The sequence below is a fragment of the Chiloscyllium plagiosum genome, unplaced genomic scaffold, assembly GCF_037043375.1.
Source record: "Chiloscyllium plagiosum isolate Xiang-an unplaced genomic scaffold, Cpla_swu_hap1 HiC_scaffold_13, whole genome shotgun sequence".
In the NCBI taxonomy this organism is placed as follows: domain Eukaryota; kingdom Metazoa; phylum Chordata; class Chondrichthyes; order Orectolobiformes; family Hemiscylliidae; genus Chiloscyllium; species Chiloscyllium plagiosum.
The window spans coordinates 65,168,499-65,194,086 of record NW_028270151.1 but is presented as its reverse complement, the minus strand read 5'-3'; the positions used below and the strand labels follow the sequence as shown (position 1 = coordinate 65,194,086).

Genomic DNA, 25,588 nt, shown 5'->3' with positions numbered 1-25,588 from the left:
TGAAGACTGTCTGCTAATGGATGAGTTCTGTTGAAGCTGGTAGTTCTTCCCCCTTGGCCACTGTGTTCATCATTCTTCATGCGTAGCCCTAGACAGGATGTCAGTGAACTACTTAATTATCAAGGACTGCGTCCACGTCAGAATCCAATCCTGTCCTCACTCAATAACCACCTACATACACTAGATAATGATAATGCAGAGGAACACTTGATGACTTTCCTGTTCCTTAGCTTTTGAGATATTAAGACCAAACACTGGGACAGTTTCTAAAAAGCTAACATGCTGAAGAGAAAAGATTAAAATAGATCCTCATGATCTGCAAGTTAATTATGTGTTGTATTCCAGGCTGGGATGAGAGGCAAGGAAGGAGATTGTAGGGGTCATGTCATAAATTTTCAGTTCCTCTCTAGACACAGGAAATATTCCAAGCAAGTAGAAAACAAGTTACGTGATACCATTATTCAAAATAATGTGATACCATTATTAAGGATAAGCCAGGCAGTAATAGACCAATGAGTCTAATACGAGTGGTAGGGAAATATTTGGAAATAATTCAGAGAGACACTATTAATCTTCACTTGGAAAATTAATCAAGGATCTTCAGCATGGTTTCATCGGGTTTATAATGTCTGACTGATTTTTATGACTAGGGTTGTTATGACACAGCGGTGAACCTCTCTGTCAATTAAACCAAACACCCAGAAAAGCTCGCCTCGCCTCATAATCTGTCAAAATATGAGTGACAGAGCATTCCCAAATTCCACTAGTTAAAGAAAATAGCATCAATTTATATTTAACTCTAAAAGTAAACATTAAACAACAATAATTCACAATTCCAGGCCCCCCCTTTCTCTTAACTGCTTACTATCTGCCTCCAATTCGAGAACAATATGCTGATCCAATAAAACTTTTACTAAAATTATATTAACTTAATTTCAAAACCACACAGTCACTGTCATCTTCTGTGTCTTTCTTTTTCCAGGATCTCCCTCGGTCATCTTCTTTCTTTTTACTGCAAGTATGCTTCATATGAAAAGGTACCTTTGATAAAGAGTGTTTCCTAATTTCTTGGAGAGCAAGTTGTTAGTTTCTCCAGACGTTTCTGTCTCAATGGCAGTTCTCTCTCTCTGACCAATCTTCAAAATGTCCACATTTTATATCTGCAACTTCAAATCATCTCATTGGTTTGATGTTGGCAAAACAATAAATTGAAACTTGATTGAGTTTTAGTATCCTGGGGCATAATTTAAATTGGTTAAATTCGAATTGTCAAAATAGCAACCAAAACTCAAATATCCATTTCAGCCAAATGTTACATATTTTCAGTTTTCAAGTACAGTCTGGGACTGCCACCCAGTTGTGTACATAGATGCTTGTAAGCTCTTAGTTCAGAACAGCATTCTCTCTCTCTTAAAGGAACAGTACATGCCTTCAACTTCATAACAGGGTTGAAGATTGCACATGGACTTTGGTAAGGTATTTGACACAGTCTGTCACAGAAGACTGGTTAATAATGCAAGAGACCATGGGGCCCAAGGTAATTATATCCAAAACTGGCTTAGTGACAGGTGGCAGAGGATGATAATCTCAGGTTGTTATTATGATTGGAAGCCTCTGCCAAGTGGCATACCAGAAGGTTTGGTGCTCGGTCACTTTCTGTTTCTACTGTACATTAATGGCCTAGACATGAATATAGGAGATTTGATCAGAAGGTTCATGGATTATGTGAAAATGTGTGGTGTGGTAAATAGTGAATAGGAAAGCCATAGGCTGCAGTATGATTTAGATGAGCTAGTCAGTTGACTGGAATTAAGTCTAGCAAATTGTGAAATGATGCATTTTGGGAAGGCTAACAAGGTAAGGGAGTAGACAATGAATAGTAGGATCTTAAAAATTACGGAAGATTAGAGGGACCTTGTTGTGCATATCCATAGATCCTCGAAGGCAACAGAACAGGTTGATAAAGTGGTTAAGATGATGTGTACATATTTTATGAGTCAAAGGCATTTAGTAATCAAGGTGTTGAATACAAGAGCAAGAAGGACATGATGGAGCTGGATATGGTGTGAGTTCGGCCGTTCTGGCTGCCACACTTTCGGAAAGGTGTGATTTCTCTCGAGAAGGTGCAGTGGAGATTCATTAGGATGTTACCTGTGCTGCTGTGTTTCAGGTATGAAAAGTGACTAGATAGTTATTATCTGAAGGCAGAGGTGGGTTGTCCTGATTGAGGCATACAGAATTATGAGAGGCATAGATAGAAAGAAACTTCCCACTTTGTGGAGGGATCAGTAACCAGGGGACATCCATTTAAGGTGAAGAGCAGGAGGTTTACAGGGAGTTTAAGACCAAATTATTTCACACTGATGGTGGTAGATACCTCGGACTCACTGCCTGAAAGGGTTGTCAAGGCAGGAACCACCACAACATTTAAGAAGTATTTAGATAATGAGTTGAACTGCCATGGCTTATGCGGCTACAGGCCAAGTACTGGAAAGCAGAACTAGATTTCATTGGTGCCTGATGGAATGGCTTGGATACATTGGGCTTCTTTCCATGCTGGAGAACTCTGGTATCCACCTGTCCATCGCAAGTCTACATTTAGCATTTACCCTGTTTAAAATGTGAAGTTTTAATGCTTTAGAAAAAGAATTTGGAATAGAAACATGTGTTGCATTAACATTGAGATTGACTGAAGGGTGGCAAAGAGAAAGAATAGGAACCTGAGGCAAGGGAAGAGACTTTATAATGGTTTTGAGATGCAAGCAAAAACTCACTAATAAGTCTAATAGATTTTACTATTTTTATATGTTGTGGCAAGTATCATGACAGGAGAGAATAAGTAAGGCAATTCAAATGTACAGTAAATTGTGATCATAAGAGAGATTAAGTGAAACAGACCTCACTTGGAACTGCCATTAATTTGTTACTTATTCCTCATTCACAGTTCTATGGTTTTCTTTTCGAGCTGTCTTTATTGGTATTGGACTCTTACATACACTGGTTCATACTGGAGAGAAGAAGCTGGTACTGAACTCAATTCTATTTCCTTCACGCTTCTGGTTGGAGGAGTATTCCAAAAGTCAGAGTATTCCTTTGTTCATTTTATTTTGTTGTTGATTCAATCTTCTCTGTCCTTCCTTTTTTTGAGCTAACTGCTTCTCACATGTATGATGTGTACTGGGAAGTGCATCCCACCTCTGTTTTTACTGATTTACTTTAATATCAGTCACTATTACATTTGAGCTATTTATATCAATCCAAATAGATTGCACCATGATTCTGCTATTGCTTTAGTGGGAACTGCGGAGCTGGTGATTTACTTCATCAGGATTACACTGGGTGATGCAGGCACAGCACCTGGCACTGTCATCATTAGATCCATGTCCAACCTCTTTCCAACTCTCCATTGCTCGTGTATAGTTCATTGGGAGAGATCGCACTCCCATATCATATCACATATTTGAGTCTTGACTTTAGAATATAATGTCCTCACTCGCCATTTCAATTAGGCTAAAAATCAGCTCCGGAGTTGAACTTTTATTTAGAGGCACCTTTGCTTCTCGTAGTCTGCCGAGTAGTAGCAGTATATTGCCCCCTGGTGGTTGAGAGAAGTTGTACTGCTGACTGTTGAATGTGAATGACAGATTGCCCAGTGTAACTTCAGACAAAACCCTGGAACAATAACATCAATGGCTGTTTATGCTGTTTCTTCAAGATTTCCACTGAAGTTTCCGATTACGAGAAGTTCAGAGGACCCTCATGGAAATTTTCCCATTGCATGCACTATTTACATTCATGAATTGTAATCACTGTGACTGTGGGTTCTTCCAAGCTGCTGCTGCTATAACTTTAACTAAATGTGTGGAGAAATGACGTAGGCAGTGCATATTAGTGGTCGAACCAAAGACAGAACATTGATGATGATGATTAAAGGTCTGTCTCTTCTTACTTACTGTATTTGCAGCTCTCTCTCTCTCTCTCTGTCTGTTTCTTAGTCTCTCTCAGGCACTGTACACATTATCCTGTACTATTTTTTCACAAAATGTGGGGATTTACAAATTGAAAAATGGTAGAACCATTGTCTCACAACATAGAAAGAAGCTATTCAGCCCATCACAGCTGGGCCAATGCTTGAAAAAGCTGTTCAATTCTCTCCCATATAACTTATCTTTTCCTCATAACGCTGTAAATTAGTCCTCCTTAGGGCACATCTAATTGTCTTTTTAGAAGTCCTATGGAATTTGATTTCATTATCCTTTCGGTGGAGTGTCCCAGACTTTTAACAGTATTTTAATTCTGCGATACTGGCCCATTTGCCATAGGAAACATTTTCACTCTACGCTTTCTAATGTAAACCTACTCTTAATTAGATCTCCCTTAACCTTTTCAGATTTAAGGAGGACAATAATTGCTTTGCTAATTTTTTTCCTAAGAAATTGTACTCCAGAATCTGTACCTTTGTACCTAAGATGGCTGTGTAAGTGGCGACGGTAAACTTTTCACCAAAGGATGTGCAGATAGGTGAATTGGCCATGCTAAATTGTCCATTGTTGCTAGGTGCATTAGTCAGAGGTGGGGTGGGTTACTCTTTGGAGGGTTGGTGTGGACTTGTTGGGCCTGTTTCCACACTGTAGGGAATCTAATCTAATCATGTGAGTACATGTGACAATAAAGCTAATTCAATTCAATTTAATCTATCCACATAACTGAGCAACCTTGACCGATATGATCAATATGTACAAAACTTGTCAGGGAAAACTTAGTGATCATCTCTTCAAGTGTAATTACACTTATAACAGCACGATCCAACCTATTTACTGCAAAGCAACTTCGCTGACACCAGAAAAACTTTTTTATAAATGTGATGTTGGAGATTTGTAAAAAGGCATATTTTTTTCTTTCTGTCCCTTTAATCTCTCTCAATCCCATCTTGTTTATTATTTTCTGCTCCTGATTTGATTTTGAATTATACTTGCTGAAACTTTATGGCTCATTCTCTCCACTCCCTTTAACAATTGAGTAATTTCATTGACCAAGGTGAGTCACAACTTCTTGCCCTGTCACAGGGCATAGGTCCAATAAAGATACAAAAAAAAAGGTTTTTGCTATATGTTTTAGAATAGCCACCTGTAGAAAATTCCGTGAAAAGTCTGTAAAGGAATCTTATGGACTACTGAGAGCAATACCTGGTCAATAATTGAAAGAGAAAAATAACTGAATATTTGCAACTTTTCCCAAGTTTGTAAGTTAGCAATTTACCTTGTTACTAAGCAAGTCATGCAAGCTGTATATAGGTTAAAGATATAGAAAGATATTTATTAGAAATCAAATGCAAAAATATAAAGTCTCCAAGATAAATGTTATTTTTGGACATTTATTTTAGGAATGTGTGGAATGATCATTGACCCTCACTTTATTTTCTTCTCTGTAAACTTACTGGGAGTTGACTTAAGCTAATTGAGCAGGGGGAAATATTTAAATTTACAATGCAGCTTTATTTTGCACTCTCTGTCTATAACTACTTGTATCTATAACATAATGAAATGTACACAGGAACATTGCAAAACACCGAGTCACATAAGACGATGTAAGAGTGGATGACTGAAAGCATTGCCAAAATGTGAGACTTTAAGGAGTCTCTTAAAGGGTAACAATGAGTTGGAGATTTATAGGGATGGAATTCCATACCTCTGGACCAAGGAGCTGAAGGCACAACAGTTAATTGTGGAGTAATTAAAATTGAAAAAACACAATCAAGGCCAGAATTAGGTAGGCATAGATGCCTCAGAGGGCGGTACAGCTGGAGGCTATTTCTGAAATGGGGAAGGAAGAGGCCATAGAAGTATTTTGAAAAGGAAAAGAATATTAATATCAAAGGTGTTGTCAGTTTGAGAGCCGATGGGTCAGTGAGCAAAAAGCTGACAGGGGAATGGGATTTTCAAGTTACAACACAGCAGACCTCTGAATGACCTCAGACCCAGAGAATACAGAATGTAGGAGATCTCCCAGGAGTGTTTGAACCATTGGGTCCAGTGTTAAAGAAGGCATCAATGACGATTTTAGCAAGATCAGACAATGTTACTAAGGTGAAAGTAGGTGGTCTTAATGATGCAGAAACAAAAGTCCATATTAGGGTCAAATGTGACTGCCAAGGTTACAAACAGACTGTCTTAGTGTAAGACTGTTGCCATTCCATGAATGGTATTTTAAAATAAAAATTCCTGATGTTATTACAGTTTGGGATCTTTTAGCTACTTTCCATAGAAAAGATGTAGAAGACCTTAAATTATTAATATTCATGCAAATTAAAGGAGAAGGAAGCCTGACATTTGGGTATTTGAGGCGCTATTGAGTTAACATTTGCATTGTTTCCTCATTGACTGACAATAATGATCATTCAGAAGTTTTATTGGTGGTTGATAATAGTTTCACACCAAATCTGTCAAACTGTTTTACATTTTGTTCAGGGTGTGAACATTCACAAATGAAGGTAGGCACTGACACAAGCTGTATGGCTTTTGGAAGCAGGACACTACATAAGAAGTGAAAACATAACAGTCTGCAAGAATCATTGAACGTTAGAGAAGGGATTTTGAAAGCATAGTTCTATTACCAATGCAAATTTCATCATATCAATGCAATTATAGCAATAGATTTAATGACTGATTATTATCCATTTAATTTGCAAAGGTATTTAATATACTTAATATCACTTACATGTAGCTACATTGAAATAATTCCAGTGTTTCCATGGAAATATATCTGCATAAGGATGTGAAAACTCAAAGTCATAGATAGAAAGCCAAGTTAATCAAAATCTGGCACCAGTTATTGCGAAGAACAATCTCCACATGCATAACTTATCTTTCTGAAAAAGAAGTAACTTAATTTGGAAATCATCAAATTGTTTAAAACAAGATATTAAGAAAGTCTTACTAAGCATTCTATTTGATAATGTTTTCTATATTCATAAATAAAACTGCATTGCTTGGATTTTGCTTCAAAATGTAAATAAAGCCAGTAATTTATTTTATCATTTTTGGGATGCTGTCGATTTCCTCTTAGTTTTAGTGTTGTCAGTCACAGTGAAATTGTCTGTGCGCATTGATTTTGACAGCTCTGCGTCTGCCTGTCAGAAGGGACATTAAAATAACATCCCCTTCTGCTTTAGAACAGCTGCTCGTATATTTTATGTATATATTTCTTTAGTATGCTTGAAGTCAGGCTAAGAAAATAAGAAACTTGCATTGAATTGAGAATATGCTTTATCTCCCATTGGTGGACATAAGAAATGACAATGAATTCATTTATTTTCATCAATATTTTTGCATTGTAACACTCACTCATTTCAGCAAATCAGTCTTTGGCACAGTAACAAAATGAATCATCTTATGAAACAAATAGATTCTTTCATGAATAAACTGCTCTGTAAAAGCTATTTTCCCCATCTCCCCGAAGAAACCTGACAGCACCAATACCCGATGTCAGGGCAGTTACCTGGTGGTAACTGAGTGAGTAGGAAACTTGGAAGGCAGGGAGCGATAGTAGTTTGAGTGGTCAAGGTGGATGGACATGATGTGTACAATACTGAGAAATGTCGTTGATAAGCTTGGTGAGATGGTTGTGCACTGACAGAGTTAGAGTGAGTGTTTTTTTATTCATGGAATATAGGCATCTCTAGCTTTGCCAACATTTATTGCATATCCCTAATTGCCCTTAAGTAGGTAAAGGTGAGCTACTTTCTTGAACTGCTGTAGTCCATATGCTATAGGTAAACCCACAATGCCATTAAGGAGGGAACTCTAGGATTTTTTCCCATCAATATTGAAGAAATAGAGATATACTCCAGCTCAGGATGGTCACTGGCTTGGAGGGAAATTTGTTGGTTGTGTTCCATGTGTCTGTGGCCTTGTCTTTCCAGGTGGCAATGGTCATAGGTTTGGAAAGTATTGTCTAAGGTGATTTTTTTTATAGTGCAGCTTGTAGATGGGACATGTTGTTGCTACTGAGCATCGACAGTGAAGGGAATGAATGTTTGGGGATGTGGTGCCAATCAAGTGGGCTGCTTAGTGATGGATGGTGTCAAGCTTCCTGAGTGGTGTTGGAGCTGCACCCATCCAGGCAAGTGGGGAGTATTCAATCACCTCCTGACTTGGGTCTTGTAGATTGTGGATACGCTCTGGAGAGTCAGAAGATGAGTTATTCAATGAAGGATTCTTACCTTCTGACCTGTTTGCATAGCCACTCAAGTTTCTGGTCAATGATAATCTGTAGGATGTTGATAATTGTGAATTCAATGATGGTAATGCCATTGAATGACCCAAGAGATGATGGTTAGATTCTTTTTAGTTGGAGATGGTCATTGCTTGACATTTGTGTGATGCAAATTTTACTTGCCACTTCTCAGTCAACCCTGGCTATTGTCCAAGTCTTGCTGCATTTGGACATGGTTTACTTCTGAGAAGTCTTAGGTGATGAACATTCTGCGATCATCGTCCTTACTTCTGACCTTATAATGAATGGGAGGTCATTGATGGAAGAGCTGAAGGAAGTTGGGCCTTGGATGGCACTCTGAGGACCTCCAGTAGAGATGTCCTGGAGCTCAGCTAACTGGCCTTAAATAACCATAACCATCTTCCTCTGTCCAAAGAATGACTCTAGCCAATGGAGAGTTTTCTTCCTGATTCCCAAAGACATCCACTTTGATAGGGCTCCTTGATGCCATGATCATGCAAATGCTGCCTTGATGTCAAGAGCAGTCAATCTCATCTCTGTAGTCCTGTCAGTATGAGGTAGCGGAAATAAGATGGAGGCACTCGCCCTGTCTGAGCACAGAGGGCCATTAACCTTCTCTCCACATTCTGCGTGTTTCCCTTCATGTGGAACATTATATTGCTGTCTCAGTCCAGGCTCATTTAAATTTGCTAATCAGAAGGAAAAAAAATTCTCCTCCTCTTGTGATACCCATCCACTAGCATCTCCAGGTCCCTATCTGCAAAATGGTGTGATAGCTTCCTTTTCTGCAATATAACAGTCTGATATGACAGTATGTGGGGCAGCTTCTCATTTGCAGCATCTAAAGTGTGCAACAATAGTTTGAATAAGATGCCATCAGATGACATCAGAGAATTTGATTTCCATCACTGCTGTCAATCAGATGAAGGGCAGACGATTGCATGAGAAAGCTTTATGTGGATTGGCTGCCCTGAATCTAACTCAAGGGCACTTTGCCAGTAAAATGAGAAAATTTAATGCACAGTAACTGATAGGGGTCCTTTGTAAATGTAAGTGGGTTCAGCAGACTGCAACTGAATGTTTGACATCCATTTATCGTGCAATCCTGGTATGTGTGAAGAACAGATGGAACCAATACTACTTCTATTTGAGAAAGCCAGTAGCAAGGGATCCTCTTGTGGCACAGTGATCCTGTCCCTGCCCCTGAACCAGGAGGTCCGCATTCAAGTCCCAACTACTCGAGAACTGTATAATAACACCTCCTGACCAGGGTGACTAGAAAAGTAGGTTTAATTAAAAAAAAACAGAAAGCCAGTTGCTGGAGGATAATACAGGAGCCAACTTAGATTCAGTCTTAAGTTTACTTACAGATTGAAACATTACAAGAATGCAACTCCAAACTTGAGGGGTCTGTGGCCACTGGTAGTGTCCCTACCTTGCAGGAAGGCTAATGTTCAATTCCCACCTGCTCTCTAGTTGTATCATACATGTCAGAACAGATGGAGTTAAAATATCCACAACCTCAAAGTTAATCATGCCACTGTTCATTAAATGTTGTTTACATGCTCAAGTGAAACCCCAGTTAATGCCCTCTACCTGCATAAAATTAAACACAATTGATACACAATCAGCAATACTCATTATCGAAAGGCAATCAAATGAGCTGTGTGGAATAAGCTATTTTGTTAAATTTCATTGCACTCTACACCCAGCCATTTGGGAGTCTGCTGAAGCAGTGATAGCATCCCTTCCTCTGGGCCAGGAGACCTGGGTTCAAGGCCCACCTCGGGGTGTGTCATAACAACTCTGAACAGACAGATTTGAAAGCATCTCCACACCCAACAATTTGCCATTGGTTGACCCTGCATAGTTAACATGCTTTTATTTTGGATAACTGTAATTTTTCTAACAATTTTAAACCATTTTTCTCCTGAACTGCAAATCCTGGCACTACTGGTGCATAACTGAAATATCACACATATCAGAAATCTGAACCATAAATTTGAAAATACTCAGTCTGACTGCAATTTTGAGAAGAGAAACAGAGTTAATAGTTGAGGTCAATGGCCTTTTGCAAAGTCTTGTTGGAAAGTAACTCTATTTTTCTCTCCCCAGATATTGCCAGATCTGATGAATGTTTCATGTTGTACTGTTTTAATTTCCAGCATGCGCTCTGTTTTGCTCTTGTAGGAAGTTAATTAGAGATTTGTTCGAAGTGTACAAAATGGTGAAGAGTTCTGATAGAGGATCGAAGGGGAAACTGCTTCTGGTGGCAGAATGATCAGTGAGTCAGTGGGTGCAGTTTTAAGATAATGGCAAAACAATTTGGCATAATGAGGAAAAGCAGATTAAGCAATGAGTTGTGGAGATGTGATATACATTAACTGAAAGGGTGATGGAAGCAGAGAAAATTAATTTGTTTTATAACAAGGAATTCTCAGCTTTGCAGACAGATAAGAGTTAGCTAAAGCAGAATAAAAACAGTGACTGTAATGAGGGAAGCAGTACAGGCTTTTGTCGTAGTATGCACCTGCGAATTGCAGTATTGCTGCTTATTAAATGCTTTAATTTGCATCCAGGAGTATTAAACTACATTTTTCTTTCTCTGTTGAAAGGAAACCCTCTCACCGGCTGCTGGAAACCTTCATCAAGAACAGGAACATCATCACTGCCTGTAAACTGGATGGTCCCTTGAATAATATTGCTCTCCTCCCCAGCCACACAGTGTGTGAAATGGGAGAACTGACCCAAATAGGTGAAGTACCACGCAACTTAGGTTTTAGTTTAATTTTTGTGGTGGTGCAAGTGTAAATCTTGTGTGGAGTGTGCGAGTGCTGCTGCAATGTGTGAAGGGCAGAAGTGCAATTACATGACGAAGGATAAAGTTAAAAATTCACATAACACCAGGTTATAGTCCAATAGGTTTATTTGGAAATATAAGCTTTCAAAGCACTGCTCCTTCATCAGGTAGCTACTGGGGCAAGATCATATGACGCAGCATTTATAGTAAAAGATCAAAGTGTCATACAACTGATGCAACGTATTGAACAGACCTAGATTGCTGTTAAGTTTTTAATCACTTAGAATGGGTTGCAGGTTTTGGTTCTTTAATATTCAAATCCCAGAACTTCTTTCAAGTCACATTCCTGAGATAACTTAAGGTTTTATGAGAAAAAAATGTCATTTCAGCTCAGACAATGCATTAAAGGTGTGAGGTTAGAATCTGTCTGTATCCCAATCTTGAGTCAGACTGGTTCTATTTTCAAAATAGGAATTCATAAAATGTCACATGACTGCCTATAGATTGTGTGCTTTTTGAAAAAAATACAATGTATCTGCAAATGCAGATTCACCCCAGAGATTTGTATGTGTGTGTGTGTGTTTGATAGAGTATGTGTGTGAGTGTGATAAAGTATATGCCTGAGAGGGTGTGTGTGTGAGTATGAGTTGGGGTGTGCATCTGAGAGAGAGAGAGTGAGACTGTGTGTATGCGAGAGGGTCTGTGTCAGTGTGATTGTGTGTAAGAGTGTGTGTGTATGTGGGCTTGTGTGTGAGTGTGTATAGTGTAGTGGGGTCACCTGTAGTGTGATGTGAATCCAAGGTTCTGGTTGAGGCCATCCTCATTGTACTGAACTTGGCTATCAGCCTCTGCGTTGTTGTGTATCTTAAGATCCACCTTGGAGAACGGTCAGCGGAAGATCTGAGGCCGAATGTCCTTGACCACTGAAGTATTCCCCGACTGGGAGAGAACACCACTGTCTGGTGATTGTTGTGTGGTGTCCATTCGTCCATTGTCGTTGTGTCCGCTTGGTCTCGTCAATATACCATGCCTCGGGGCATCCTTGTCTGCATTATACGAGATAGACAATGATGGCCGAGTCACATGAGTACCTGCCGTGTGCGTGGTGGGTGGTGTCCCCACGTGCAATGATAGTATTTGTGTCGACACTCTGCCTCCCCTTGCAATGGTTGCCATGACAGGGCGGCATGGTGTTGTGGTCAGATACGTTCTATATTTTTTTCAAAAAGCACACAATCTGTAGGCATTCAGTCCATATGGCATTTTATCAATTCCTATTTTGTAAATAGAACTATTCTGACTCAGAGTTGGGATATAGATAGATTCTAACCTCACACCTTTAATGCATTGTCTGAGCTGAGATGTCACTTTTTTTTTCTTTATACAACCTTAAGTTGACTTGAAAGAAGTTCTGGGATTTACATATCAATGAATCAAAACTTCAACCATTCTAAGTGATTAAATACTTTACAGCAATTTAGATTTGTTCAATACTTCACATCAGTTGTACAATACTTTGATGTTTTACTATAAATTCTGTGTACAATGATCCTGCCTCACTAGCTACCTGATGAAGGAGCAGCGCTCCAAAAACCTGCACTTCCAAATAAACCTGTTGGACAATAACCTGATGTTGTGTGATTTTGAATTCTGTCCACCCCGGTCCAAAACTGTCACCTCCACATCGTGAACATAAAGAATGTGTTTGTAGAGAATGTGTGATGTAGAAGTGAGGTTTCTCTTATTCATGAGATGTTGGCATTACTAGACAGGCAAACATTTCTGCTGGACATTTATATGCAAAGGACATTTATGAACTAGATAGGTTTTATGACAATTCACAATGGTTATGTGGTCACCAATAGACCAGATTTTTATTCCATACTTCGTATTGAATTCAGAATTCACCATCTGCCATGGTGGGATTTAAACTTATGATTCCTGAAGAAGGGCTCCTGCCCGAAACGTCGATTCTCCTGCTCTTTGGATGCTGCCTGACCTGCTGCGCTTTTCCAGCAACACATTTTCAGCTCTGATCTCCAGCATCTGCAGTCCTCACTTTCTCCTTTAAACTTATGTCCCCAGATCATTGGCTTGAGGTTCTGGATTGCTAGTTCAATGACATTACAACAAATGCCACCACCTTCTTCATCTGCTATCAGTGGTATATTAAGATTATTTTATCATTACCACTTTCGAATTACCAATAATTGTATCCAGGGTTAATATACATATAAGGAATGCTGGATGACTAAAGAAATCGATTGTTTGGTTAAGAAAAAGAAGGAAGCATATGTTAGGTATAGACAGGATAGATCGAGTGAATAGTATAAAGGCAGTAGGAGTATACTTAAGAGAGAAATCAGGAGGGCAAAATGGGGACATGAGATAGCTTTGGCAAAGAGTTAAGGAGAAACCAAGGGGTTTTTACAAATACATTAAGGACGAAAGGATAACTAGGGAGAGAATAGGGCCCCTCAAAGATCAGCAAGGCGGCTGCAGGAGATGGGGCAGATCCTAAATGAGTATTTTGCATCAATATTTACTGTAGAAAAGGACATGGAAGATATAGAGTGTAGGGACATAGATGGTGACATCTTGAAAAATGTCCATATTACAGAGGAGGAAGTGCTGGATGTCTTGAAACACAAAAACGTAGACAAATCCCCAGGACGTGATCAGGTGTACCCTAGAATTCTGTGGGAAGCTAAGGAAGTGATGGCTGGGCCTCTTACAGAGATATTTGTATCATCAAAAGTCACAGGTGAGTTGCTGGAAGACTGGAGGTTGGCTAACGTGGTGCCACTGCTTAAGAAAGGTGGTAAGGATAAGCCAGGGAACTATAGACCGGTGAGCCTGACATCGGTGGTGGACAAGTTATTGGAGGAAATCCTGAGGGACAGGATGTACATGTATTTGGAAAGGCAAGGACTGATTAGTGATAGTCAACATGGCTTTATGCGTGGGAAATCATATCTCACAAACTTGATTGAGTTTTTTGAAGAAGTAACAAAGAGGATTGATGAGGGTAGAGTGGTAGATGTGACCTATATGGACTTCAGTGAGGTGTTTGGCAAGGTTGCCCATGGGAGACTGATTAGCAAGGTTAGATCTCACGGAATACAGGGATAACTAGTCATTTGGATACAGAACTGGCTGAAGGTCGAAGACAGAGGGTGGTGGTAGTGGAAGGTTGTTTTTCAGACTGGAGGCCTGTGACCAGTGGAGTACCACAAGGATCGGTGCTGGGTCCACTACTTTTCATATAAATGATTTGGATGTGAGTATAAAAGGTATAGTTAGTAAGTTTGCAGATGACACCAAAATTGGAGGTGGACAGCAAAGAGGGTTACCTCAGATTACAACAGGATCTTGATCAGATGAGCCACTGGGCTGAGAAGTGGCAGATGGAGTTTAATTCAGCTAAATGCGAGGTGCTGCATTTTGGGAAAGCAAATCTTGGCAGGACTTGTACACTTAATGGTAAGGTCCTAGGGAGAGTTGCTGAACAAAGAAACCTTGGAGTGCAGGTTCATAGCACCTTGAAAGTGGAGTCGCAGGTAGATAGGATAGTGAAGAAGGCGTTTGGTATGCTTTCCTTTATTGGTCAGAGTATTGAGTACAGGAGTTGGGAGGTCATGTTGCGGCTGTACAGGACATTGATTAGGCCAGTGTTGGAATATTGCATGCAATTCTGGTCTCCTTCCTATCGGAAAGATGTTGTGAAACTTGAAAGGATTCAAAAAAGATTTACAAGGATGTTGCCAGGATTGGAGGATTTGAGCTATAGGGAGAGGCTGAACAGGCAAGAGCTGTTTTCCCTGGAGTGTCAGAGGCTGAGGGGTGACCTTTATAGAGGTTTACAAAATTGTGAGGGGCATGGATAGGATAAATAGACAAAGTCTTTTCCCTAGGGTCGGGGAGTCCAGAACTAGAGGGCATAGGTTTAGGGTGAAAGGGGAAAGTTATAAAAGAGACCTATGGGGCAACCTTTTCAAGCAGAGGATGGTACGTGTATGGAATGAGCTGCCAGAGGATGTGGTGGAGGTTAGTACAATTGCAACATTTAAAAGGCATCTGGATGGGTATATGAATAGGAAGGGTGAGGAGGGATATGTGCTAGGTGCTGGCAGGTGGAACTAGGTTGGGATATCTGGTCAGCATGGATGAGTTGGACTGAAGGGTCTGTTTCTGTGCTGTACATCTCTATGACTCTATATCACTGCAGTATGTATGCATTACTGAATTGACCTTGAAGGAAAGTGGGCTTTGAGTAAATGATATGTAAAGAGAATAGCTATGTGTAATTGTTTACTTCTGTCTTATTTTAGTTATAATTTCAACCTTTTTTTATTACACAGAATAATTGTGTACATTTATCAATTTCAGCTAATGTTACGTATTTCAGTTCTTTGATGAAAAATGATCCAATATTTGAATTCATAAAGACAATAGAGTTTAAAGTGGGCATATCTTCAGTGAAGCAAGTAATTGCTTAAATAAGAGTTCAAGAAAAACCATTCAAACTATGCTGTGAGATCATTTAATTTTATTTGTGGTTTGAGTTAAGTTTGAAATCAAAGTGCATGGCTGTTTTTACCCATTTGCCAACTTGACTGTGTCGTTGTGCAGCCTCCTTGTGTCCTCCTCAATATACCTTTCCACCTAACTTTGTCATTAGCCATCATGAATACAGAGGAACCTTGATTGTCCGGCATTTGATTATCTGGATATCTGATTATCCAGCAAGATTGCAAGGCCCTGATGCTTGGCTGAACTATGTTATCTGGAATTCAATTAACTGAGCGAAATTCTCCCTGCCCGTGTCCTTTGGATAATCGAGGTTCCTCTGTACATTACACTTGGTTCACTTATTTAAGTTATTGATAAAGAAAGCAAAAGCTGTAACCCCAGCTAAGATCCTTGCGGTATGACAATAGTCACAAATTGACAACCCAAACTGACCTATTTATTCTTATGCTCTGTTTTCTCTACAATAATTATTCCTTGGTTTATGCTGATATAATACAACCAACATTTCAGTGTCACTAGGGCAAATTCTGCATCTTCTTCCCTAATATCATTGTGGATATACCTACATCAATTGATAACTCAACACCATCTTCTCAATCTTCACTAGTCACAGGCAATAATGAATGAGTAAAAAAATCCCATGAGTTTTCTGTGCAGTAAGCTGCTGTGCATCTTATTATATGCTTTTTGAGAATCCAGATACATTGGATGCACTGATTTCCCCTTTTCCACTCTTTGTAGTTACATCCTCTAAAACACATATCAGATTTTTCATACACAATTTCCATTTTATAAAACTAGGACACTGTGCAATTGATTTTCTAAATGCCCTGCTATACTGTTCCCACAATAGATTCAAGCATCTTCCTATTACTGATGTTAGGCTCATTGGCCTGCAAGTTGCTTTAGTTTCTCCCCTTTCCTTCTTGAATTTCTACCATCCAAATCTGTGGGGCATGCGTATAAACAACCTTTGTGTATTCATGGGCAAGTGTTTGACCATTGCTTTAATGGGGAAATGCTGATTGCAAGAACACTCCATAGAAATTTACCTATCGTGCAAAAGAATACACAGTTGGCACTCTGCTGCATTCTTAAGTAACTAAGAAACATTCAATCTATAAAATTTCAATCCAATAAACATTCATTCTATGGATTAACCAAGAGTTTTCTGATGGTCTTTTTCTGTTAATTGAGCAGTTGTGTGATACTGCCTTTGTTACTCAGACTTCATGTACTTGTGGGCCAACTCCAGATGTTGATTTGACTCTTAGCTCTGGGTCTTTATGCTTTTGAAGGTTTGTTTGTGATAGTAACCAGTTCAATTGCCCACATATTTATTGAATGTGCAAGAAATATTTAAACTTGAGTCTCATGAATTGAGTTTATTTGCTGATGTGCAGTTATTGCACAGCAAGAGACAAAAATGCATGAGGCAACAAATGATTTTTTTGATGCAGAATACTGAGTGTATTGCTTTCAGGCATCCAACTTGTTTGAGAGGAGAACAAATGGGAACAGTTATTGTTTATTTGCAATGAAATCTCTGCATTGCTAGAATATCTTATTGTGCTCAAAAATTGGATTAGCATGATTATTAGCAGGAATTTTCACCGAATCATTCCTGTGGGGAATGAAAGTTGGTCAATTTCTCTAATGGGCTGCTGATTTGCCAAACCAGGTTTCAAGTTGAAATCTACTCGCTGTGTGTACATATGTCTGCATGAACCTAGGGACGTTTGGACACCAGGTTTTGTTTACATAATCAGAAGTTGTGCCTTACTCGATCCCTGTGGGGAATGGGCCTCAATCAAACACTCAAAAGCATTAACTTAATTATTTGGGATAGGATTCAGTCATCTCTGCAGGTTCATAAGGAAACTCTCTCATTTCTCTTTCAATAAACAAGTGGCTTTGATGACATCATGATTCTGGATCCTCTTAGAGGAATGTGCAAACCTTGCATTGAGATAGCCGTCAAGCATGCTGATGTCGTTTGGAAAATACCGAGGCCTTGGCACGTGTGATTAGGGGGTTTTGAGTGGCACCATCAATGAGGGGCTTCAGTTACGCAGACAGACTGGAGAAAGTTTTGACCATATTTTATAGAAGTTTTCAAAATTACGAAAAGGACAACATGAGAAAACATTTTCCCACAAGAAAGTGCTTTGAAAGAGTTGTGAAAGAAGATTGAATTGTAACATTGTTTTCATAAGTATTTTAAAGGGAACTGAAAACACAATGGTGAAAGAAGAGTGGAAGGAACTAATTGGCTATTCACTTTGAAGAACTGATATTCACACAATAGTTTAATTGGTGCTGTATCATTCCACTGCTGCAATATCTACAATACTGCTAGTTTTGAGAACATTTAGAGTATGTTTTTGTTACTTTGATGTATCATAGTGTGGCCCACCATTTATCACTGTTTATGAATGATTTCCATGCAAAATGTTGCAAAATAGGCGAAAGTAGACTCCTCCATTCAGTTGTCATATCTCACTTTGTATCACTGCCGACAGCAAGCAAAAACAAGGCAAGGTGCAAAATAAAACCATTCTCCATTAGGTTGGCTCTTCTCAATCTCTATTTTTGCTTCCAGGTGTTGTCCAGCATCTGCTGAATGGAGAACATTTGCACAACACGTACATTAAGAAACATAAACTGCTGCCTGATAACTGGTCTACGAAGCATGTGTATGTGGAATCAACAGGAAAGAGCCGGACACTGCAGAGTGGACTAGCTCTGCTGTACAGCCTACTACCAAAACTGGACTGGGGCAAAATACACATCCGATACCAGTGGAGTACCATTTTCTGCTCTAACAGCTGCGACTGCCCGATGCGTAATCACTACCTAGAGGAGGAACAACGACGCCAGTATAATATGCGGGTTAAAAACAGCCTGTTGGAACAGACATACATAGACATGGCAAAAATTGTGGGGATTCCCACCCGACGGTTAAGAGCAGCTAATCCCATTGACTCCCTGCTTTGCCATTTCTGTCATAACATCTCATTTCCATGTACAGAATATGGTTGCATTAATTTGAACCACTTCAAAGTCATCAAGGCACATCAGCTGGAAGGTGAGCAAGACAGGCAGAGGAAGAAGTTGTACTACAAATATGCACTACTTGCAACCCACCCAATTTTAAACCAGACTGTCACTCGCATGCAACAGATTGCTCAAGGGAAAAAGGATGAAATATTTGCCCTCTACTCTGCTCATGATGTCACAGTGGCACCCCTGCTCAGCGCTTTGGGCATTCCTGATGCCAGTTTTCCTCGATTTGGTGCTCGAATAATCTTTGAAATGTGGCAGAATGGTCAGGTCAAAAGACAACATTTTATTCGTATTCTTTATAATGGCATTGACGTCACATTCCAAACTTCGTTCTGCTCTGGGCACAAAGCACATTCCAAACAACTCCTCTGTCCTTTTGAGAATTTCCTAAGTTTTGTAAGGAAGGACATGTTTGCCATTTTTAACAGCACAAATTATTATGATGCATGCCACAGGAGAGTATTTTAAATACGTCAGTGCTGGAGTTTCTGTACTGCTGAATGTTGCGTGTTTTAACTATCACTGATTTTGAATTACTGGTGGTATATTTTGATGACATTGTACCTTTCCCAGTGGCAGAGTTGTTTTATTTCCAGTGGTAATAAATTATAATGTGGATTGTACAAATGTCATGCTCCAGTTGTGTGTTGTGACACTGTATTCCAGGGACTTTGTCTACATAATATCATGTTTTGAATTTACAAAAACCCATTGAAGCCAGACATGGTATCTAAAGCTTTCTAAAATAATCCAGGGATAAAATAACATAGGCATGATTACGCATACTTCTTTAGGAAAACGTGTGGTGTCAGGGATCTTTCAGCAATCTATCTATATTTAAGAAGGGATATAAGAATATACCTGAGGAACTATAAACCAGTCAATGTAACAGTGACTGATTAACAAAAGAAAATTGAACCGCTACCAAAAAAAGCAAATAGGACAATATTTACAAACTAAAAATATAGTAATACATAATCAACATGGATTGTTAAAGGCAAAATCTTGCTTGCCTCATCATTAATTCCTTTGAAGAGAGACCGTTAAGAATTATAGCTCTTAAATTTGATGGTTGCTTCTTTTCATTTTGGTCCAAAGTAAAACAGGTAACTAGTTTCAAAGACTTTAGGTATCTGCTGAAAGTTTAATGATCTAAACCAATTGGGAGAGAATCAGACTTCATGCCAGCTGAATTTCAAATGAAGTCAAGTTTGAGATATTCCTTCCTACCACAGTAGATTCAGCTCTTAGACATATCATGAAAGGTTATATAGAATAAATTTTGAGACTTCCTAACTGACTTGCTCATAACAATAAGATCTAAAACTATCTAAAATGTTACAATGTTGCACGTCCATCATTTGTACATGTGGAAATGCTTTCCTCTGAAATACAGGGGAAAGATGGAATTGCAAGCTTCATGTGCCTTTATCAAACACATTTCTTCAACTTTGAGCCAAATTAGAATCTCAGGGGGCATTTTCAAGTTGGCAATCTGTAACCATTGGAATGCCAGAAGGATCAGTGGGAAGTGTCTGCGCTGTTTAAAATTCACTGCCCTGATCTTGTCCTTCAATAGTGAATGACAACTGCATAGCCCCAAGGATACATGTTGGGACTCCTGGGAAGTTCCAACACACCAACTCCATGGGGACTGTCTGGAAAGTTTAAACTCCCGATGGGAATTCCCCAGCTCCCGAGGACACTGCTTGAATATTGTTGGCTCTAAATTAGGTTTGGAGTGTTGGCAGAGATGAGACTTATTTCCTGGATATTGTGCAGTAAATATTAGACAGATTAAAACATGTCTAATTCCTGGGAAGCCATTCAGCTAGTCCTACTGACCCCTTTGATTCCCCTCTGAACCCTAACTGTTTTCCCAATGCCTCTGCCGCTGCCCTCTGAAATCCTCCTGAGCTTCCATTATCCCCCAATCCTGTGACATGCTCTGGGTTGAGAATTTGCCTCCTTGTCCCTCTTGACACTACACAGAGACAGTAACAAATTTGTCTGGACCTTACTAACTTAGTGGTGTAGCTACCTACCTGTCACTTGACTACCCTACCTAATGACAGATCTACCCTTTCAACTATTCATTTATGCACTCACCCTAAAGAACTGAAATCTTCTGGAATATTTTAACTTACCAGGATACAGCGGTTTGTGCTGTAAAAAGGGAGTATGACTTCTGTACGCATTCTCTCTGCTGTTTCCTCTGATAAATCCTGTGCTCACTGGGTTTTGGATAGATACCACAACAGTACCAAACAAATCAGAGAAAGGTCAGTAAGGGAATATTTTTCTCCAGTCTGCCTTGGAACAAGTATTCCGCTAACTGGATGACATAGAACATAGAAGAATACAGCGCAGTACAGGCCCTTCGGCCCTCGATGTTGCGCCGATCCAAGCCCAACTAACCTACACTAGCCCACTATTCTCCATATGCCTATCCAATGCCCGCTTAACTGCCCATAATGAGGGAGAGTCCACCACTGCTACTGGCAGGGCATTCCATGAACTCACGACTCGCTGAGTAAAGAATCTACCCCTAACATCTGTCCTATACCTACCCCCCTTAATTTAAAGCTATGCCCCCTTGTAATAGCTGACTCCATATGTGGAAAAAGATTCTCACTGTCGACCCTGTCTAAACCCTTAATCATCTTGTACACCTTTATCAAGTCACCCCTAAACCTTCTTTTCTCCAATGAAAACAACCCCAAGTGCCTCAGCCTTTCCTCATACGATCTTCTTACCATACCAACATCCTGGTAAACCTCCTCTGCACCCGTTCCAGTGCCTCCACATCCTTCCTATAGTATGGCGACCAAAACTGCACACAATACTCCAGATGTGGCCGCACCAGAGTCTTATACAACTGTAACATGACCTCAGGACTCCGGAACTCAATTCCTCTATCAATAAAAGCCAGTACGCCATATGCCTTCCTCACCGCACTATTTACCTGGGTGGCAACTTTCAGAGATCTGTGTACATGGACACCAAGATCCCTCTGCTCATCCACACTACCAAGTATCCGACCATTAGCCCAGTACCCCATTTTTTTGTTATTCTTCCCAAAGTGAATCACCTCACACTTAGCTACATTGAATTCCATTTGCCACCTTTCTGCCCAGCTCTGCAGCTTCTCTATATCCTGCTGTAACCTGCCACATCCTTCCTCACTGTCAACAACTCCTCCGACTTTCGTATCATCCGCAAACTTGCTCACCCAACCTTCTAACCCCTCTTCCAGGTCATTTATAAAAATGACAAACAGCAATGGTCCCAAAACAGTTCCTTGCGGAACACTGCTCGTGACGGCACTCCAGGATGAACCTTTGCCATCAACTGCTACCCTCTGTCTTCTTCCAGCCAGCCAACTCCTAATCCAAACCTCCAACTCACCCTCAATGCCATACCTCCGTATTTTTTGCAGTAGTCTACCATGGGGATCCTTATCAAACGCCTTACTAAAATCCATATACACCACATCTACCGCTTTCCCCTCGTCCACCTCCTTAGTCACCTTCTCAAAGAATTCAATAAGGTTTGTGAGGCACGACCTGCCCTTCACAAAACCATGCTGACTATCCTTGATCACATTATTCCTATCCAGATGTTCATAAATCGCTTACAATTCTCTCTAAGATTTAACCCACAACAGAAGTGAGACTCACCGGCCTATAGTTACTAGGGTTATCCCTACTCCCTTTCTTGAACAAGGGAACCACATTTGCTAGCCTCCAATCTTCTGGCACTACTCCTGTAGACAATGAGGACATAAACATCAAGGCCAATGGCTCTGCAATCTCCTCCCTTGCTTCCCAGAGAATCCTAGGATAAATGCCATCAGGCCCAGGGGACTTATCTATTTTCACCCTTTCCAGAATTTCCAACACCTCTTCTCTACATACCTCAAAGCCATCCATTCTTTGATCATCATTAGTGACTAAGATGAAGAGACAAATTAACATATCTAAATTTGCAATGATACAAAGTTAGGTGCAAATGCCAGCTGTGAGGAGAATGCAGAGTCTCAATAAGATATAAGCACATCAAGTCATTCAGCAACAAGTTGGCAGATAAACTATAATGTGGAGAAGTCCGCGATTATTCACTTTGGTAGCAAGAATAGAAAAAAATAAATATTTAATAAAAGGTATGAAGTTTCTAAATAATGTTCAGAGAGATTGTGATTTACAGGGAGCATAAAGCTAGCATGTAAGTACAGCAAACAATTACAAAGACAAATCGTGTCCAAGAATAAACAAACTTTGCTACTATTGCACAGGGTTTTGGTGAAATCATAATTGGGAGTACTGTATGCAGTTTTGATCTCCATATTTAAGGAAGGATAAACTTGTTTTGCAAACAGTATAGTGGATATTACCTAGATTGGTCCTTGAGATGAGAGAAGACTGTTCTTAGAAATTCACTTTTTTTTTCTGTGTCTGCTATCCTTTGAGCTATAAGCTTTCCTTTCAATAGCATCCATCAAAACAATATTTTGCTGCTGTTTAAGGATCCTACAATTGTAGATATATTAGATCATATGTGAACTTCACTGAAATCTTGCCTTGAGCCTTTACCTCTGGAAAATCCCTGATTTCTGATAGTCATTTTGCTTCTAGTCTGTAGCTACTTTCACCAGTTTTAGCAGATGATTTTGCTCAGCTGAACCACATCAGCAGAACTTACAGATAAATGCCCCATGCAAAGCTAGTTCTCTGCAAGCTATTGTCATGGTAACTTGTCATATCTGTGATGTTCCAACTAGAAATTATATTCATTAACTATGGCTTCAAAACCAAACATTTGACTGAAAGACCCAGATTAAAATATCCCTCATTGATCCTTCTCTCCAGGATCCCTGATTCCATCAAGGAACTGAAAATGTGTTGCTGGAAAAGGGACTTGGGGGAAATGTTTCCTCATTTCCCCTCCCCCCACCTTGTGTCAGTCAAATCCCTCGAACTCAGCACCGCCTTCCTAACCTGCAATCTTCTTCCTGACCTCTCCGCCCCCACCCCACTCCGGCCTATCACCCTCACCTTGACCTCCCTCCACCTATCGCATTTCCAAAGCCCCTCCTCCCTACCTTTTATCTTAGCCTGGTGGACACACTTTCCTCATTCCTGAAGAAGGGCTTATGCCCGAAACGTCGATTCTCCTGTTCCTTGGATGCTGCCTGACCTGCTGCGCTTTTCCAGCAACACATTTTCAGCTCTGATCTCCAGCATCTGCAGCCCTCACTTTCTCCTCCACCAAGGAACTCCATTGTTTATAAACTGTTGGCTTCCTTTCACTGGGAATTACATAAGTAATTTATATATTTTATTGAAACAATTATAGATCACCTAGCTCTACACAGACTCAGATGGATTATTATTTGTTTGGTTTCTCCTTTTTAATTCTGATCTCATAAACTAAACTGAACTACCACTATTTGAGATTTAATGGAAATTTCTAAAGTACAGCATTCTAATTTTGCAGTCCTTAAAATTTTCACTTTCTCAAAGCTAAAAATCGCCTCTCTAACTTGATCATACAGTTCATGGTTAATATGAATGATACTTCATATTTTTGCACATTCATTTCATTTATTAATTGCTGAAAAAAGACACACTTTTTGAAATTTTTCATTTTGCACTCATCAGGGCAATTTGCAAGAAATACCAAAGAGGGGAATGCTACTTTGGTTGGTAAGTGAACTTTGATTAGTTGACACATTGTGCTGGTGAATGGATCAAACAATTATGTCTGACCGTTAACTGGTAAGCTTTGTATACATTTTAAATGAGGCAGATTAACTCTTATTCATTAATGCATTGCACTGAGCAATGAACCAGAGAATTCCTGTCACTGATTTTGTTGCATTGAAACAATGTATGTACATGTTCTTTCTGCCTGCAAAGAGGGCCATATGTATTTAATAAATGTAGATTCCAGCACAGACAAATGTGCCATACTGTGAGCCTGACTGACAGGTATAAATTGGTTGTGAGTATAATTAATTGCACGCTCAAGATTATAGAACCAATGTTGCCCAATTGTGGATTCACGTTTAATATTAGATGATGCTGTGAGTCTTACAAGGGCAAACTGGTTGTGCATGGTTGGTTCCTTATTTGTTATGAACAACCAAAAGGATGCACAGCCAATATTGAGAGTCATTGCCTGCCCAGGCTAGGGCCAGGTTCCTTGGACGGGAAAGGAATTTGTTGTAGGAGGGGAAAGATCCAGTCGTCAAGGTCTACATAGGTACCAAAGACATTTGACAAACCAAGACAAATATTCTTGCCAAGAGATTTTGAGCAGTTAAGAGTTAAATTAAAAAGCAAATCCACAAAGGTAATAATCTCTGGTTTACTAACTGAGCCATGAGCAAATTGGCATCAGATCAAATAAGATCAGAGAATACATCAAAGTTTTGTATTGGAAAAATAGGTATCAATTGATAGAGCACTGTCTCCTATATTCTAGAAAATGGAGAATGTGCTGTTGGGATAGGCAGTAATAAGCTGTCTTGTGACCAGAGTTTTTATGAACTGTATAGTTCAGACTGTAAGGGATCTTAAACTTAATAGGGATGGGAGATGGAGGGGAGTGTTCATGTGAGGGGAGATTTGGAAAGTTAGAGAAAGGGCAAAACAGCACCAAAAGGGACAGAGCATACAAACATAGGAAATAACTTCAGAATAGAAAAGTATACATCCAGTATTCGTGACAAGATGGATGAGTTGATAGAATTAGTAGAAATAAAAGAAGATGATGCAGAAACTTGGCTGTGAGATGGCCAAGATTGAGAACTGAATAGTCAAAGGCATTTGATATTTTGGTAGGTAGAAAGACTGGAAAGGAAGTGGGATAGCTCTGTCAATGACAATTGTCAGAAATGATCTTCACTCTACAAATCAAATGTAGAGGCAGGGCAACAGCAGAGCTACTTAA

The 25,588-nt window shown here is 39.7% G+C and overlaps 1 protein-coding gene across 2 annotated transcripts in view; it reads left to right on the top strand.

The window, feature by feature from the left end:
* pxylp1 (2-phosphoxylose phosphatase 1) overlaps positions 1-19,261 on the top strand; it is a 162,246-nt gene extending 142,985 nt beyond the window's left edge. For both annotated transcript variants that reach the window (XM_043702041.2, XM_043702040.2), the window contains 2 exons: positions 10,851-10,990; positions 18,171-19,261. In XM_043702041.2, the coding sequence (XP_043557976.2) occupies positions 10,851-10,990; positions 18,171-19,102 (1,072 nt within the window). In that variant the 3' untranslated portion in view covers positions 19,103-19,261. The remainder of the gene's footprint in view (positions 1-10,850; positions 10,991-18,170) is intronic.
* Positions 19,262-25,588: the final 6,327 nt, after the last annotated feature.